Below are 17,040 nucleotides of genomic sequence, written 5' to 3'. Positions count from 1 at the left end.
GATTTGCTTATTTATAGGAGCAGTGCACTGTGGGCCAACGCAGTGTCACACATTCAAACAATGCCTGACTTCAGGGTCCCTGTTTCGTCTGTTTCAGGCCGTTTCGGATTCCACAGCTTCTTTTGCCAGAAGCCCTGGTGCTCAGGATGGGAATTCTCTGCTGTGATAGCGAGGGGGTGGGCGGGCGGCTGCACTCTGGCTCCCTGTGGCACACTGGCTAAAACTCCCCAGCAGGACAGGGTGCCCCTCTGTACATATTTGGAAGCCTGCTGGGACTCGGCCTCCTCGGTTACCATGGTGATATTCCATTACAGGAGCTGATGGATTCCAGAGAGACCGGGGCCAGCCGCCTGAGCAGAGTGGAGTCCCTGGCTCCCGCCGTGAAGCAGCACACAGCGGCCAGCGGGAGCGAGCTCCTGGACGCAGAGATGCAGGCCCTGCGCGCCGACTGGAAGCAGTGGGAAGACAGCGTGCTCCAGACGCAGGGCAGCCTGGAGAGCCTGGTCAGCCAGATGGCCCTTTCGGAGCAGGCGTTCTCAGGCCAAGTGGCCGCACTGGAGCGGGCCCTGGAGCAGCTCAGCACCCTTCTCACAACGTGGGCTCAGCAGCTAGCCCTCCTGGAAGGCAAGAACACAGATCAGGAGATAGTGGAGAGCTGGGAGAAGGGGCGCGTAAGTTGGCTTCCTGTTTTCTGTTGGTGGTTATGCTAGAAATTTGGTTTGGTTCTCATCGTCGCTAAACAAACAGAACAACTGAAAACCTTCTTGCTAACTAAAAACACAACATTCAGACTTGGAAGAAGTAAGTGTTTCTAATTAAATTTGCAAATCAGATCTGTTTTCTTTTCTCATAAGTCAAACTATTCTAATTATAAGGGTAGAGGAGAGAAGAAGTTATTATTTACCATTGAAAACAGTTATTGTTAGTGGAAACATTCTACTTTCATTCTTCTGGTGCAAGAGTTTGTAATATCGCATTCAGCCATTCAGTCTGAAAAAAATGGCCTGTGGGTAGAGGCATAAATAGACGAAGAGTCATAGCTGCGTTCCTGCCGGTGAATTCTTTCCAACAATTAAATGATTGAATGTATAGCTTTGAAAGACACATTTGGTAAGCCCCGAAAACACAACTAATAGTTTGCACCCTGATCAGCTCTCCTGTGTGGAGTTTTGACAGCTGTGCTGGAATTAACGGTTCACAGAACTCCTATGTCATGCTCATGGGTTGCCTTCCGGACATTTTTTTTTTTTAACTAATGGCAGCTCTTTCAGAATGAGAGAAAGGGAAGCATAAAGGGGGTAGTGAAGAAAGGGCAGAAGCTTGAGATCCCGTTTCTTTCTTTACTGTTCAATGGCATCTTGGAAAGACTTTCTTTCGATATTTGCAGTTTAATAATGCTCTGAATCGCGGATGTCCTTAAAAGGAAGTTTTAGTAAAGTAACCTTCTCTGTGGCTATTTATGTTATAAACATTTCCAAATAGCTCCAGCCAGTAGGGAACTCCCGTAGTATTTCCAACATTGTCTTGTTTTAAGTCAAGTATTTGAAACAAAGATAGCGTGCTGCAAAGGGAACCTTTCTAATCATCTCTTTATGCTATTTTACTTATATGCTTATAGACTATATTTTGTTCCGATGCCCTTCGTGTCCTTTAGGGTTAAGCACAGAATAAAGTGTAGAAAGCAGTTCTGTAAAACAGGGACAAGGACCTTGGTGATTATTGCATGTGGTCAGTACTATTGACTCTGATATAAAAACATCTGTTAGGATGTTTTCGTTCTGTTTCCCTTCTTTTCCCTACCATTAATATAAGTGAAATTTAAAAAAAGAAAGATTTGATGGTATTTAAATTATATGACTATTCTGAGCTATCATTATTTCTTTATATTGATTCTACTAGTAAAAATAATAGGTGAGGCCTGTGAAAAGGTAATGCAAAAGTAAATATAGGTTTTTAATGGTGCCAGCAATTCAAAGACAACAGTCTGAGCTTTGATCTGTTTTTATATTTGGTTCTGGGGCGCTTGCTTTTGATGACAATACTACATTACCTCTAAATACTCAGATTTTCTCTTATTCTAATAATGTCATTTTATCTAAAAATGGCGATAATAAAAAAGGAAAGTATAATTATGTGATGGGATAAAGGTGTTAGCTAATGTTGTGGTGGTTATCATTTTATTATATATAAATGTATTAAATCCCTACATTGTACACCTTAAACTCACACAATATTATATGTCAATCACATCTCAATAAAGCTGGGAACAATAATTTTTAAAAAATGGAGGTAATACTCCCATTACAATGAAAGCCTAGGAAAGTTTTACAAAATAATGGATTTGCTAGGGTTCACGTGGCTTTGTTTTGCTGTGAGGAAGGGCCTGTCATTGTTAGCAATCCTAATAATAATCATGAGCCGTCACAGGCCTTTGCTTTCTCTTCTGCAATGAAATGGTGACACTCAGGAAATCTTTTTAAAAATAAAAATGGATCATTACCTATAAACTATATAAAATCATGGCACACAAAAATCTTGTTCACTGTGTTCCAAAACTCATATCTCTTAATATCCATGGGCTAATTGTGTTGGAAATTTAGGAGTTTTCTTAACCTCCAAGGAGAAAATATTCATTCCAGGACTTAACTGAAACACAGGTGTATAACCTGATATTTATATAATGAAAGAGTCTAATAATATGCTTTAATGTATGATCACATTACAGAAAAAATTTTAGTGTAAATTTTTGGTCGAAGCTTTTCACTTTTGACAACACCTAACGTGCAAGTGACTCACAATATCTCTGGGTTTGTTACTTACCTCTTTGGTGCATCGTCAGTTTCTTTGGTTCTTATAATGCTCTTTCTTAAATAAAAGATTCAATATGATGTAAAATAGTAGTTACTAGTTTAGCATTTGGATTTTCAGAGAGAAAGTTTCTAAGTATTACTTATGAATTTTGCAAATAAGAATATTTTAGATGCCTCTAGCCCAGTGATGGCGAACCTATGACACGCGTGTCAGAGGTGACATGCGAACTCATTTTTTTGGTTGATTTTTCTTTGTTAAATGGCATTTAAATATATAAAATAAACATCAAAAATATAAGTCTTTGTTTTACTATGGTTGCAAATATCAAAAAATTTCTATATGTGACACGACACCAGAGTTAAGTTAGGGTTTTTCAAAATGCTGACATGCCGAGCTCAAAAGGTTTGCCATCACTGCTCTAGCCCGACACTAAGCTAAATAAAGAAGTTTAAAGCAAAGAGAACACCATCCCTCCTCTCAGAGCCACAGTCCAGGTGGAAAGGCCAACAAGTTCAAACCCATTAGAAATACTCGCTAGTGATGAGTGTCAAGAGGTGCTGTGTCCTCAGTGAGAGCCCCTGGGAGGTGGGAAGGAAGACAGAGAATCCTTAGGGGAAGAGTTATTTGAGCGGAGTCTTAAGGTCTGGTTACAAATGGACCAGATAGATGAGGTGGAGAAATGGCACCATTGTACAAAATCACTGAGGAACGAGAAAGCACAGGAGAGAAAACTAGAGAACAGAATTCAAATTAAGGGGATACTGTGTCATTCTAGAAAGAAATGACAAAGATGTGAATGGGGGCTGTGAGAGTCAGGATGCAAAGGTAGCTGATGAAAAGAGCTCTCTCTCTAAGACATGGAACAGACCAGCCCTCTTTAGCTGTTGGGTGGAGTGAAGAGGGAGCCAGGCAAGGCCATGGTGATGCTCAGTTTTCTGATTTAGATCAGTTGGAAGACAGAGGTTCCATTTATAGGATGAGGAGTGCAACACACACCTGGCGTGTTGAGAGGTGTGGTTTTCTACAATTCTAGGCCATCTCACGATAAAAATCTCTGGGAATAAAAATAGTAACATCAACAGCTCTCTGAGCAGTTACTCATCTTCGTGTCCCTCATCTTTGTTATTATTATTCACCTTGGTGATACCATTATCCACACACTCCTATTTAAATATTTGGGAGTCATTTACCTGCTAATTTTACTTATAAGGCACTTATCAAGGTGCCAGAATTTGTGTATTTGACACTCAGGATGTCATTTGCTCGGTGTGACAATCCCCTGTGTAGCCATGGACCATGGCCTTGATTTCAGAAGTGTGCTTGTCAAGTCCCAAGACTTTATTTTGGAAGAGACAGTCACAGAACTGTCATTCTTCACGTGCCTCTCCCACCCGTTCGATTGTGAGCTCTTCAAATGCGGTACAAGAATCATACCTTTGGTCATGTTGGGGGTCCCAGAATTCTGCAAAATGATCGGCACACGGCAGACATTTAGTAAATATTTGATGATTATAATGAATGAAACTATGAAATGATTCAATTGCTACTTAAATCAGACCTGTGGACTATGAGAATTTCTTAATGTGAAAGTTAATGTTATGTGTTAGACAACATTAACTGTTGTGCACAAGTACCAAAATAAGTGTTGCTTTGCTTTGAAAGGATTTCTTTTTACATTTTAAACAATATGAATATCCGCTGACATCTAGTCAGATTGTTTTTAAGCAATTTAGACTGGTTCGCTTGTCTTTTTCCATCCCACTTTATGTTATTCTTTGATCACTTGATCATTTGACTTCTTGGCAGCATTTCATCCCAGAATGCCTACCTATGGCGAGAAAAGGACACACAACCAGCCACGTGATGTTACTTGCCATGGGGGATCCTGAAACTAGGCCTCATTTCTTTACTGAATCTATATGTTGCTTCTTCCCTCGCTAATAATTTATAGTGTGATTTACGCATTTACAGTATGAAGATGTGGAAATTACCTAATTTAAATGCTTACCCCTCTGTCTTGTTATTTCTAATAGGAGATACTGGATGCTCTACAAAAAGCAGAGCCTAAGACAGAGGATCTCAAGTCTCAGCTGAATGAACTTTGTCGATTTTCCAAAGACCTGAGTCCATACAGTGGAAAAGTTTCTGCCTTGATTAAAGAATATAATTGGTGAGCATGAACCTTATTGGTATTTAAAATGTTTTAATACAAATAAGAAGCTAAAAGTTTATGTATGTAAGGTCTGATTTCAACATTAATATAAATTAATCATTAAATCCGTTACTAAATGACATGAGCGCATACTCCAAAAATTTATTCTGTCAAACATTAATCTCCTTTATCATTTTTCCCTCCTATTAAATGCTTCCAATCATGTTTTAGTCTTTGTCTGCAAGCATCCAAGGGCTGTCAGAATAAAGAACAGATTTTGCAGCAAAGATTTCGAAGAGCCTTCAAGGATTTCCAGCAGTGGTTGGTTAATGCGAAAATCACTACCGCCAAATGTTTTGATATACCTCAAAATATTAGTGAAGTTCAAACAAGTCTTCAGAAAATACAGGTAAGAATGTTATTAATTCTAATAATGAAACTTAAGGGAATTAAAAATGTGTCTCTTGACTGTTTTAGAAGCATATTAAAATTTTGCTTAAGAAACTCAAATTTCAAATAAATCCCTGCTTAAAATGATTGTGTGCAAGAAGAGAAATTAGTCCATTTATATAAATGCATGCTATTTTATATATATTAATAGGGATTTAGGAAATAATAAAAGCTCTTTCTATGTGACAAGCATTGTGCCTGAGCACTCTAAGCCGATTTTTTAATTTAATTTTCACAGTAAACACATCAGGTACAAAAGATTATTCCCAATGTTCAGATATGGTGAAAGAGTCAGTCACTTAATATATATACAATAAAAATTGTTTATTCCTTCTCTGTGATTTTATTGAGAAAGAAATAGAAAATCAATGTTTTTTAAAGCAGAGAGCATTTTATTATGTCTACTCTTACATTTTTCTTCATAGGAGTTTTCATCAGAAAGTGAGAATGGACAGCACAAGCTAAATGTGATGCTATCTAAAGGGGAACTTTTGAGTTCTCTGCTGACCAAAGAGAAAGCTAACGGTATCCAGGCGAAAATTGCAAATGCAAAAGAGGATTGGAAAAATTTTCATTCAAATCTTCACCAAAAGGAATCTATCCTAGAGGTATAATATAACCAACTACTTGGACACGTTCTGTGTTGTTTGTTGGTAATGATGGTGTTAGTTAAACCACACTCTCAACATATCCAAGTACCCTTGTCAATGATTTTGCTCATCTCTCACTGAACATAAATGAATGACTAGATAACACTTAGAAACAGCCCAATGCTAAAAGTGTGAGCCTCACTGAGGAATTAAGTAGCTTCTTGCATAGTAGGGGTTATTAACCTAGACTGTAGGAACAACCAGTTTTAATTTTAAACATATCACTTAATCTTTCATTTGAAATCCCTTAATTTGGGGAGTTGTTCTAGGAGAATGAACAGAAATATCTCTGTAAGGCTACCAAATGCTATAGATGAGAAGGCATATTATAACTAATGCAAGTATCAAGTACATAGTAGATTTTAGGAATTAACTATGCAAAGCAACAATGTTCATACAATTTCATTTTATCTAGATACAATATAAATAGAATTTATTATAATCATAACATAATTACTAACACAATGCAATTTCTTTTTTATGAAGCAGTCTGTTTTATGTACCAACTCTCCTCTTAGAAGAAAATTTAGACATGGAGAGTATTTTTTTTCTTTTTTAAACAACACTTCCTGGCAAAAGGTGGCTAGTCTTTCATGGCAGACATCCTCCATTTAATAGGGAATGATAATCATTGTGCAGTGCCTAGAAATTTACTCTCAACTCTGCAGGGATTGTTAATGCAGTGTGGTCTGAGCTCTGTTGCTGTTGAGGGAAGTACATCTGCCATTGACAGTGAGATTATCTACTTCAAGAGATGCCCAGTTGATGGATAGGTCAGGAATAGCCTGTCTTCCTTCCTTCCATGTTTCCTTCCTTCCTTCTTTCCTTCCTTCCTTCCTTTTTTCCTCCCTTCCTTCCTCCCTCCCTCCCTCCCTTCCTCCCTTCCTTCTTCCTTCCTTCTTTCTTCCTATTAGTAAAACTCATAATATTGCCTATTATGTTCCAGACCCTATGTTAGGAATACAAAAGGGTTTTTTTTTTTCCCCTCTTCTCAAAGAACTCACTTTCTAGAGAAGGGAACAGTACATGAAGAGATGATTGCAATATAATGCAGGCATGCTCAGCATATGATAGTCACTTAAGAAGATGCAATTAACTCTATTTGGAGAAGTTGAGGAAGTTTCCAGAGAGGTGAAATCTTAACCTTGAAGGCTAAACATTCTTTGAATTTTGCAAGGCAGGTGTGCACTTCAGGTAGAAGGACTTGAATATATGGGTCCGGGGAGTGATGAGTGCCACCTATGAATGGGACTTCGAGAAGTTCCATCCACATGGGGTTTTAGGGAAAAAGCAACAAAGATAAGACTGGTGATGCAGATTAGGGCCAAATAGTGAGATTTTTGTATACTAAGCAAATTGATCTTGAGTCCTGACCAGGTCTGAATAATTAGGGAAAAGTTCATTTTTTTAAAAAAAGTAGGTCCATAAAAAGCTCTTAAAGGATATTCAAAAATTATACAGGTGTCCTGGCCATTATTGCTCAATAGTTGAGCATCGACCTATGAACCAGGAGGTCACTTTTCGATTCCCAATGGGGGCACATGTCTGTGTTTCGGGCTCGATCCCCAGTGGGGAGCATGCAGGAGGCAGCCGATCAATACTTCTCTCTCATCATTGATGTCTCTATCTCTCTCTCCTTCTCCCTTCCTCTCTGAAATCAAGAAAAATATGATTTTATAAAAGTATATAAGTGCCAAGGAGAAGGATAGAATGTTCCAGATATTGGTAACAGGGAAAGAAGGGGATGGGAACATTAGGGCCAGATTGAATGCCAACTGAAAGACTTTGCTTGCAATGAAGCAAAGCGATAAAGACCAGATGCTTGGTTTATCATGTGCCTAATCTCATCTGAAACCTGGTAGAATCTAAAGATCCAAATGAAGGACTTCGAAGTCAGCGCCGAGCCCGTGCAGGACTGGCTGAGTAAAACCGAGAAGATGGTGCACGAAAGCAGCAACCGCCTGTATGACCTGCACTGAGGAATTAAGTAGCTTCTTGCATAGTAGGGGTTATTAACCTAGACTGTAGGAACAACCAGTTTTAATTTTAAACATATCACTTAATCTTTCATTTGAAATCCCTTAATTTGGGGAGTTGTTCTAGGAGAATGAACAGAAATATCTCTGTAAGGCTACCAAATGCTATAGATGAGAAGGCATATTATAACTAATGCAAGTATCAAGTACATAGTAGATTTTAGGAATTAACTATGCAAAGCAACAATGTTCATACAATTTCATTTTATCTAGATACAATATAAATAGAATTTATTATAATCATAACATAATTACTAACACAATGCAATTTCTTTTTTATGAAGCAGTCTGTTTTATGTACCAACTCTCCTCTTAGAAGAAAATTTAGACATGGAGAGTATTTTTTTTCTTTTTTAAACAACACTTCCTGGCAAAAGGTGGCTAGTCTTTCATGGCAGACATCCTCCATTTAATAGGGAATGATAATCATTGTGCAGTGCCTAGAAATTTACTCTCAACTCTGCAGGGATTGTTAATGCAGTGTGGTCTGAGCTCTGTTGCTGTTGAGGGTAGTACATCTGCCATTGACAGTGAGATTATCTACTTCAAGAGATGCCCAGTTGATGGATAGGTCAGGAATAGCCTGTCTTCCTTCCTTCCATGTTTCCTTCCTTCCTTCTTTCCTTCCTTCCTTCCTTTTTTCCTCCCTTCCTTCCTCCCTCCCTCCCTCCCTTCCTCCCTTCCTTCTTCCTTCCTTCTTTCTTCCTATTAGTAAAACTCATAATATTGCCTATTATGTTCCAGACCCTATGTTAGGAATACAAAAGGGGTTTTTTTTTTCCCCTCTTCTCAAAGAACTCACTTTCTAGAGAAGGGAACAGTACATGAAGAGATGATTGCAATATAATACAGGCATGCTCAGCATATGATAGTCACTTAAGAAGATGCAATTAACTCTATTTGGAGAAGTTGAGGAAGTTTCCAGAGAGGTGAAATCTTAACTGAACCTTGAAGGCTAAACATTCTTTGAATTTGGCAAGGCAGATGTGCACTTCAGGTAGAAGGACTTGAATGTATGGGTCCAGGGAGTGATGAGTGCCACCTATGAAGGGGACTTTGAGAGGTTCCATCCGCATGGGGTTTTAGGGGAAAAGCACCAAAGATAAGACTGGTGATGCAGATTAGGGCCAAATAGTGAGATTTTTGTATACTAAGCAAATTGATCTTGAGTCCTCACCAGGTCTGAATAATTAGGGAAAAGTTCATTTTTTTAAAAAAAGTAGGTCCATAAAAAGCTCTTAAAGGATATTCAAAAATTATACAGGTGTCCTGGCCGGTATTGCTCAATAGTTGAGCATCGACCTATGAACCAGGAGGTCACTTTTCGATTCCCAATGGGGGCACATGTCTGTGTTTCGGGCTCGATCCCCAGTGGGGAGCATGCAGGAGGCAGCCGATCAATACTTCTCTCTCATCATTGATGTCTCTCTCTCTCTCTCCTTCTCCCTTCCTCTCTGAAATCAAGAAAATATGTTTTTATAAAAGTATATAAGTGCCAAGGTGAAGGATAGAATGTTCCAGATATTGGTAACAGGGAAAGAAGGGGATGGGAACATTAGGGCCAGATTGAATGCCAACTGAAAGACTTTGCTTGCTATGAAGCAAAGCAATAAAGACCAGATGCTTAGTTTATCATGTGCCTAATCTCATCTGAAACCTGTAGAATCTAAAGATCCAAATGAAGGACTTCGAAGTCAGCGCTGAGCCCGTGCAGGACTGGCTGAGTAAAACCGAGAAGATGGTGCACGAAAGCAGCAACCGCCTGTACGACCTGCCGGCCAAGAGGAGGGAGCAGCAGAAGCTCCAGGTGACAACCCTGGGCCCTTCGGCCAGGTCTCCATGCCCGTCCTGTGCGCATCCTCCCTGTCCTGTGCGCATCCCTGTGTCCAGGTGCCCGTGAGCCCCTGGAACTCCATGGCGCTGTCTGAGATCGCACGTCCCCTTTCCCTGTTTCTGACAGATAATGTGTTGCCCAGCTGTCCCTGGAGGTGGATCTGTTTGTGTCTTGCAGCCTATGCTGTGTCCAGCCCGGAAACAGTCACGCCTCCAGGGCACCCCTATTGCTCTCCAGTGTGTGTTGATGTCCATGCTCTGGGGGCCAGAGCTCCCTCCGTCAGCGATGTGCTGTCCCCCAGCCTCTTACTAGTAACTTGCTTGTGCTTTTCAGTCTGTCCTTGAGGAAATAAACTGCTACGCGCCTCAGCTCCACAGGCTAAAAGAGAAAGCGCAGCAGCTGTGGGAAGGTCAAGCTGCCAGCAAGAGCTTTATGCACAGAGTGTCGCAGCTGTCTGCTCAGTATCTAGCGCTAAGCAATGTGACAAAGGTAATGCCCGCCATGTGCCGTGTGTGAGTGTGGGACAGGCCACCCATCTGGAATCTCGAGGGGGGCGGGCAGGGTGCAAGCCCAGGTCAGGAGTAAGGCATGTGAGTCTACTCCCAGCCTTGCAGTCCGAGTCTATTACTTGTGCTGATTCATCTCAATGTGGTTGTCCAAACAGAGCAGGGAGGGTCCAGGAAGTGGAGAGACTTCCCGGTCTCCATAGCGCACAGCGTATTCCCTTTCTACTGACTTGGCACGTTCGCTGGAGCTTTTTTGAAAAACCCAGTGCATACACATGAGGCAACATTCAGTTTGGGGCCTAAGGAAACTCGGATCAAATTACTTTAGAAAAACAAGAACTCAAAGCAGTTTAAATTTTTGTAGACTAAATAAAATGAGTTGGGGATCCTTTCTTTAAGTTTGTCTAAATTTTTTATATTCATTACATCGTACTCAAGGATGTGTTGATTGAGATTTTCAATGCGATCAACAGGGCAGAGCTCAAAACGGGCATTGATTTGTTTAACTGATTAAATTTCTTTTCTAACAGCCTAGAAAGGCATAAATGGGGCCCCAGTATGATCTTGTTTAGAGCGTCCAGCTGGCATGACGCAGGCCAGTCTTGAACTTGGTGGCGCAAGCCTACTCAAAGCTTTGTGTGCTTTGTGACATTTGTTCCCTGTATTTGTCTTTTGCATTTCAGGTCTTAGAATGTAGGGATCCTGCTGTAAGTTAGTCTTTTCTTTAATTTGGCTTCCCCCATTTTAATGTGGACTCACTTCTGGTCTGCTAATTTAGATCCTCAATAAAACATCATTGACACAGTCACACTAATATAGACTTGGAGTAAATAGACTATGTTTACACAAATGCTTTTCCTATGAATAAGTTACTCCTTTTGTCTTTAGAAAATCTGGCACACATCTAAAGTTAGAATTCATTAAGGACATCTTTCTGTTCCTTTGTATTTATTTAGATACCAAATATCAATAGATGTCTGAATGAGGTAAAAGCTGAAGTTTATATTCATAAACGTCACTGTGTTGGATATGACTTGTAATTAATGAACAAAATCATATTTATGTCCCCAACTTTTGAAATTTAAATCTCAGATAATTATTTTTTTAGAACTCTTGCTAACAATGTAGGTCATGTGGTATCAGTGGAGCCAAATGTGATTATGTGAAAGCTAGAAACCACTTTGATTGGTCTCCCAGATGAGGCAATAGGAAGAAATTGTACTGATTCTGTTTGAAAAAAAATCACAATTGTCATCAAGAAGAATAGCAACTAAGTTTAGGGACAGTAAATTGTAATTTCTCTGCTTTTGACCCAATGATTCTCACATTTTTACTAGAAAGAGTTCACACATCTCTCAGATTAATGCAGATTGGCATCATATCTGTGCAACGTATGAGCCGATGGCCGATTCTAGTTATTTGAACAAAATGGTTAGCTTGCCAGTTTGAGTAGCTTCAGGCTCTGAGGTCTCTGTGGAACGGACAGTAGGAAACCCATGTCTGTCGTTTCCAGGAGAAAGTGTCGAGACTGGATAGAATTGTTGCAGAACACAGTCAGTTCTCCCTCGGCGTGAAAGAGCTGCAAGACTGGATGACAGACGTGGTTCACATGCTGGAGTCTTACTGCCACCCCACCTCCGACAAGAGCGTGCTGGACAGCAGGATGCTCAAGCTGGAGGTACGCATCTTTAGAGAATGTCTCTAATGGACAGGATTTGTTTTTCTCAAAATTTATTTTTTTATCCTCCCCCGTAGGTATGTGCTATTGATTTTTAGAGAGAGAGAGAGAAGCATCAATGTGAGAGAGAAATATCAATCAGTTGCCTCCCGAAACCGGGGATTGAAACCACAACCTAGGTATGTGCCCTGACCAAGAATCAAACCCACAACTGTTTGGTGTATGGGATGATGTTCCAACGAACTGAGCCATCCAGCCAGGACCTCAAAATGTCTTAAGTCTCCATCTGCCTGGTGTTGCTGTGTCGCACTCCCGCCACAGGACCTCTCAGAAAGCTCTTTTCACATAGGGCGGGCTAGCCTCAGCCTTCCTGAATCATTAGGAACAGGTTCACACATAAATGCTTCACAAAATAAAATAACCCACATGTGGCTATTTGCTCGATAGTCGGTTAAGAGGCTAGTTTCAAATCACATCACGGACACATCTATTCTGAGAAAATATTTCAATGAACCATTTTATAGGGCAGGACATTTTTCATCTTGTTCAATTTACTTGCCTGCCTACATCATTTAGTCAACTCTCCCATCCCAACTTATTAGTTCTATCTTCCATTTATGGAAAAAACTGATTCTTTATTCATTCTTCTCTCCTTCATATACTGGGTGCCTTCTGGGAGACTGTAACTCTGTCTTAATACCAAGGATTCAAAACTGGATAAAGTATCATCTTTGTCCTCAAGGCTTTCACTGTGGCTGACGCACAGAGAGCAGTAACAGCAGAGAGGGTTATGGTTATAGGCGCGGAGTGGAACCAGGCAGGAGGGATGGGCATGAGAGCCAGAGCAGGTTTCTCAAGAAGTCGGGAACGTAAACTGGTAGTTGAGAATGGTGCCACATGAGCAAAAGCCAGAGTAAACAAACAGCATGGTGAGTGGAAAGAGCCAGCAGTCCCTTCATGATGGCAATGAGCGGCTGAGGCTGACTGCAGAGGCTGGCATGTCCAGATTAGGGAGAGAGAAGAAGCTTGCCTTTTAGGTGATAACACCAGTTTTGTAACTTTGATTCAAACTTCCTTGTTAAATAAAAAGATGGCCGCCTTTGAAGAACTTGAAATACGTAAATTGATAATATATAGAATAAATTATAGCCCTGGCCAGTTTGGCTCAGTTGGATAGAGCATCGGCCCGTGGACTGAAGGGTTGAGGGTTTGATTCTAGCCAAGGGCATGAACCTCGGTTGCAGGCTCAATCCCTGGTCCCAGTTGGGGCACATACAGAGGCAACCAATCGATATGTCTCTTTCACACCAATGTCTCTGTCTCTCCTCCTCCCTCCCACTCTCTCTAGAGACCAATGGAAAAATATCCTAGGGTAAGGATTAACAAAAGATAAAGAAATAAATTAGTTACAGTTCTTTCTTTGTTGGGCTAGAGGCCTTCACATTTATAAAGTTCTCCATCCTGTTGCTTTTGAGAATTCATGAATTCCTCTGTAGTCTATTGTTCCCTTAGCAAAAACCAGTAAAATAAAATGTTGGTGGAAAGAAGGGATATTCAGAGAAGAGTTAAGAGCTGCAAAGTCAAGGCCCCCTGGAGACCAGCAGGTGACAGATGATTACTTATTGCCACTCACCAGCAGGTGACTCTCACATCCTTCACCTGATCAGCCTGAGAGGTCCAAGGCTCAACACAATTGCACATCATTCTACAATATTCAGGAGCTCTAAATATATATAAAATCTTTATTATTGAAAATATTACATATGTTCCCTTTTCCCCCTATTGACCCCTCCAGCTCGCCCCTGCCCCAGGCCTTTTCACCACCCTATTGTCTGTGTCCATGGGTTATGCATACATGCATATAAGGTCTTTGGTTGATTACCTACCACTCACACACCCTCCCCCTCCTTCCCTCTGAGATTCCACACTCTATTCCATGCTTCCGTGTCTCTGGAGCCACTCTGCTCATCAGTTACTTTTGTTACTTAGTTTTCACATATGAGTGAGATCATGTGATACTTGTCTTTCTCTGACTGACTTATTTCACTTAGCATGATACTCTCCAGATCCCTCCATGCTGTCTCAAAGAGTAAGAGATCCTTCTTTTTTACTGCTGCCTCTTTTTTACTGCTGCATAGTATTCCATGGTATAAATGTACCACAGCTTTTTTATCCACTCATCTACTGATGGGCACTTGGGCTATTTCCAGATCTTAGCTATTATAAATTGTGCTGCTATGAACATACGGGTGCATACATTCTTTCTGACTGGTGCTTCAGGTTTCTTAGGATATATTCCTAGAAGTGGGATCACTAGGTCAAATGGCAGTTCCATATTTAATTTTTTGAGAAAACTCCATACTGTTTTCCATAATGGCTGTTATGGAATCTGCATTCCCATCAGCAGTGTACTAGGATTCCCTTTGCTCCACATCCTCGCCAGCACTTGTCATTTGTTGATTTGTTGATGGCAGTCATTCTAACAGGTGTGAGGTGATACCTCATTGTTGTTTTAATTTGCATCTCTCTTATGACAGTGACTTTGAACATTTTTTCATATGTCTTTTGGCCACCTGTATGTCCACTTTGGATAAGTGTCTATTAAGGTCCTTTGCCCATTTTTTAATTGTATTGTTTGTCTTCCTTTTGTTAAGTTGTATGAGTTCCTTATATATTTTGAATATTAACGCTTTATCAGATGTATCATTGCCAAATATGTTCTCCCATACAGTGGGCTCCCTTTTCGTTTTGTTGATGGTTTCTTTTGCTGTGCAGAAGCTTTTTATTTTGATGTAGTCCCATTTGTTTATTTTCTCCTTAGTTTCCTTTGCCCTAGGAGATGTGTCTGTAAACATATTGCTATGAGAGATATCTCAGATTTTGCTGCCTACGGTTTCTTTTAGGAACTTTATGGTTTCACGATTTACATTTAAGTCTCTTATCCATTTTGAGTTTATTCTTGGGTATGGTATAAGTAGGTAGTCTAGTTCAATTTTTTGCATGTATCTGTCCAATTTCCCAAAACCATTTATTGAAGAGCCTGTCATGACTCCATTGCATACTCTTGCCTCCTTTGTCAAATATTAATTGAGTGTAATGGCTTGGGTCGATTTCTGGGGTCTCTGTTCTGTTCCATTGATCTATATGCCTGTTCTTATGCCAGTACCAGGCTGTTTTGATAACAGTGGCTTTGTAGTATAACTTGATATCTGGTATTGTGATTACTCCAACTTTGTTCTTCTTTCTCAAGATTGCTGTAGCTATTCAGAATCTTTTTTAGTTCCATATAAATTTTGGGTGTATTTGTTATAGATCTGTTAAATATGCTATTGGTATTTTAATATAGATTGCATTGAATCTGTAGATTGCTTTGGGTAGTATGGATATTTTAATGATGTTAATTCTACCAATTCATAAATACAGTATATTCTTCCACTTGTTTATATCTTTCTCTATCTCTTTTTTCAACATCCTATAGTTTTCGGAGTACAAATCTTTTACCTCCTTGGTTAAGTTTATTCCAAAGTATCCTAATTTTTTGTTGTTGTTGCAATGGTAAATGGGATTGTTTGTTTAGTTTTCTTACTGAGAATTCATTATTGGTGTACAAAAAAGCCACTGATTTTGGGGTGTTTATTTTGTATCCTGCTACATTGCCAAATTCATTTATTAAATCTAGTAGTTTTTTTTGGTGGAGTCTTTAAGGTTTTCTGTGTACAATATCATGTCATGTGAGAATAATAAGACTTTTACTTCTTCTTTCCAATTTGGACATCTTTTATTTCTTCTTCTTGTCTGATTGCTGTGGCTAGGACTTCCAGTACTATGTTGAATAAGAGTGGTGATAGCAGACATCTCTTAAAAGAATGAGAATAACAGTTAACCTCCAGGACTGTGGGGCAAGGTCAACTGTCTTCCCCCCAGGCAAAACTGCCTGGATAGCAAATGTCTGTGTGAGAAAGATGACCTCAGCAGCATATGGGAATGACTCAGTACAGGAAACCAGGGTGTCTGCCTTCTGAGCTCTAACCCCAGAGCCCCCAACTCTGCCTTCTGCTCACACAGCTCCAGTCCACTCTGTCCTCCCTCTGCTGGGGCACAAGGTGAATGGCTGCACACGGAATTTTGTGCATTGGCCCCCTTAAGAGGGTGCCTGCATTCCCAGCCATCTTTCCCTGACAGACAGCAACCATGCTGCTTTTCACAGCCAGATGTTTAGTGGTCATTTTTCTCAGTTCTGGTGCTCTATACTAGGGGGCCAAGCTTAGGGATTAGACCCCAGAGTTCTCAGTGGCAACCCCCCACAGCTGAGATATCTCTCCGGAACTTCAGCTGCTGTCTGTGGGAGCCCGTCCAGCCCTTTCCCACCTCTGTGCTTCCTACCAATCTCTATGTGGTCTCCACTTTCCATCCTTGGTTATCAGGATTCTCTCCAGCGAGTCTTCGGTTGATTATTCAGGATTTTTTTTATATATTTTAGTTGTAATTCTAGTTTGGTCCTGGGAGCGTGTCTGTGGAGCATCCACTTACTCCACCACCATGTTTAATCTCTATCTCTGAAATATTTAAGGCCAGAAATGTTAAAGATGCCAATAACAAATGACTTCCATGTTTGCTTTTACAGTCTCTATTATCGGTGAAACAGGAAAAGGAGATCCAGATGAAAATGATCGTGACGAGAGGGGAATCCGTCCTGCAGAGCACGGCTCCGGAAGGCATCCCCGCTCTTCAGCAGCAGCTGCAGAGTGTGAAGGATGTGTGGGCTTCCCTTTTGTCTGCAGCCATCCGTTGCAAAAGGTAAGAGAAACTGAAGCTCACTACTGCAAAGCCGTTGCTGAAAGATCAGTGTCATCACTTACTAGTAGTAGCACTGTGGGGCAGGCGCTCTCTCTCTCTCTCTCTCTCTCTCTCTCCCTCCCTCCC

At 40.5% G+C, this 17,040-nt stretch overlaps 1 protein-coding gene across 1 annotated transcript in view; it reads left to right on the top strand.

Annotated features, from left to right (window-relative positions):
- Window positions 1–17,040, top strand: part of SYNE1 (spectrin repeat containing, nuclear envelope 1) — a 407,398-nt gene that overhangs the window by 198,753 nt on the left and 191,605 nt on the right. Inside the window, exons 55-62 of the mRNA XM_014532125.1 lie at window positions 315–671; window positions 4,845–4,981; window positions 5,195–5,372; window positions 5,839–6,021; window positions 9,763–9,906; window positions 10,267–10,422; window positions 11,953–12,117; window positions 16,742–16,914. Coding sequence (XP_014387611.1) covers window positions 315–671; window positions 4,845–4,981; window positions 5,195–5,372; window positions 5,839–6,021; window positions 9,763–9,906; window positions 10,267–10,422; window positions 11,953–12,117; window positions 16,742–16,914 — 1,493 coding nt within the window. The remainder of the gene's footprint in view (window positions 1–314; window positions 672–4,844; window positions 4,982–5,194; window positions 5,373–5,838; window positions 6,022–9,762; window positions 9,907–10,266; window positions 10,423–11,952; window positions 12,118–16,741; window positions 16,915–17,040) is intronic.

Source organism: Myotis brandtii, unplaced genomic scaffold (assembly GCF_000412655.1).
Source record: "Myotis brandtii unplaced genomic scaffold, ASM41265v1 scaffold847, whole genome shotgun sequence".
NCBI lineage: Eukaryota > Metazoa > Chordata > Mammalia > Chiroptera > Vespertilionidae > Myotis > Myotis brandtii.
This window is presented reverse-complemented; position numbering and strand designations above follow the sequence as displayed.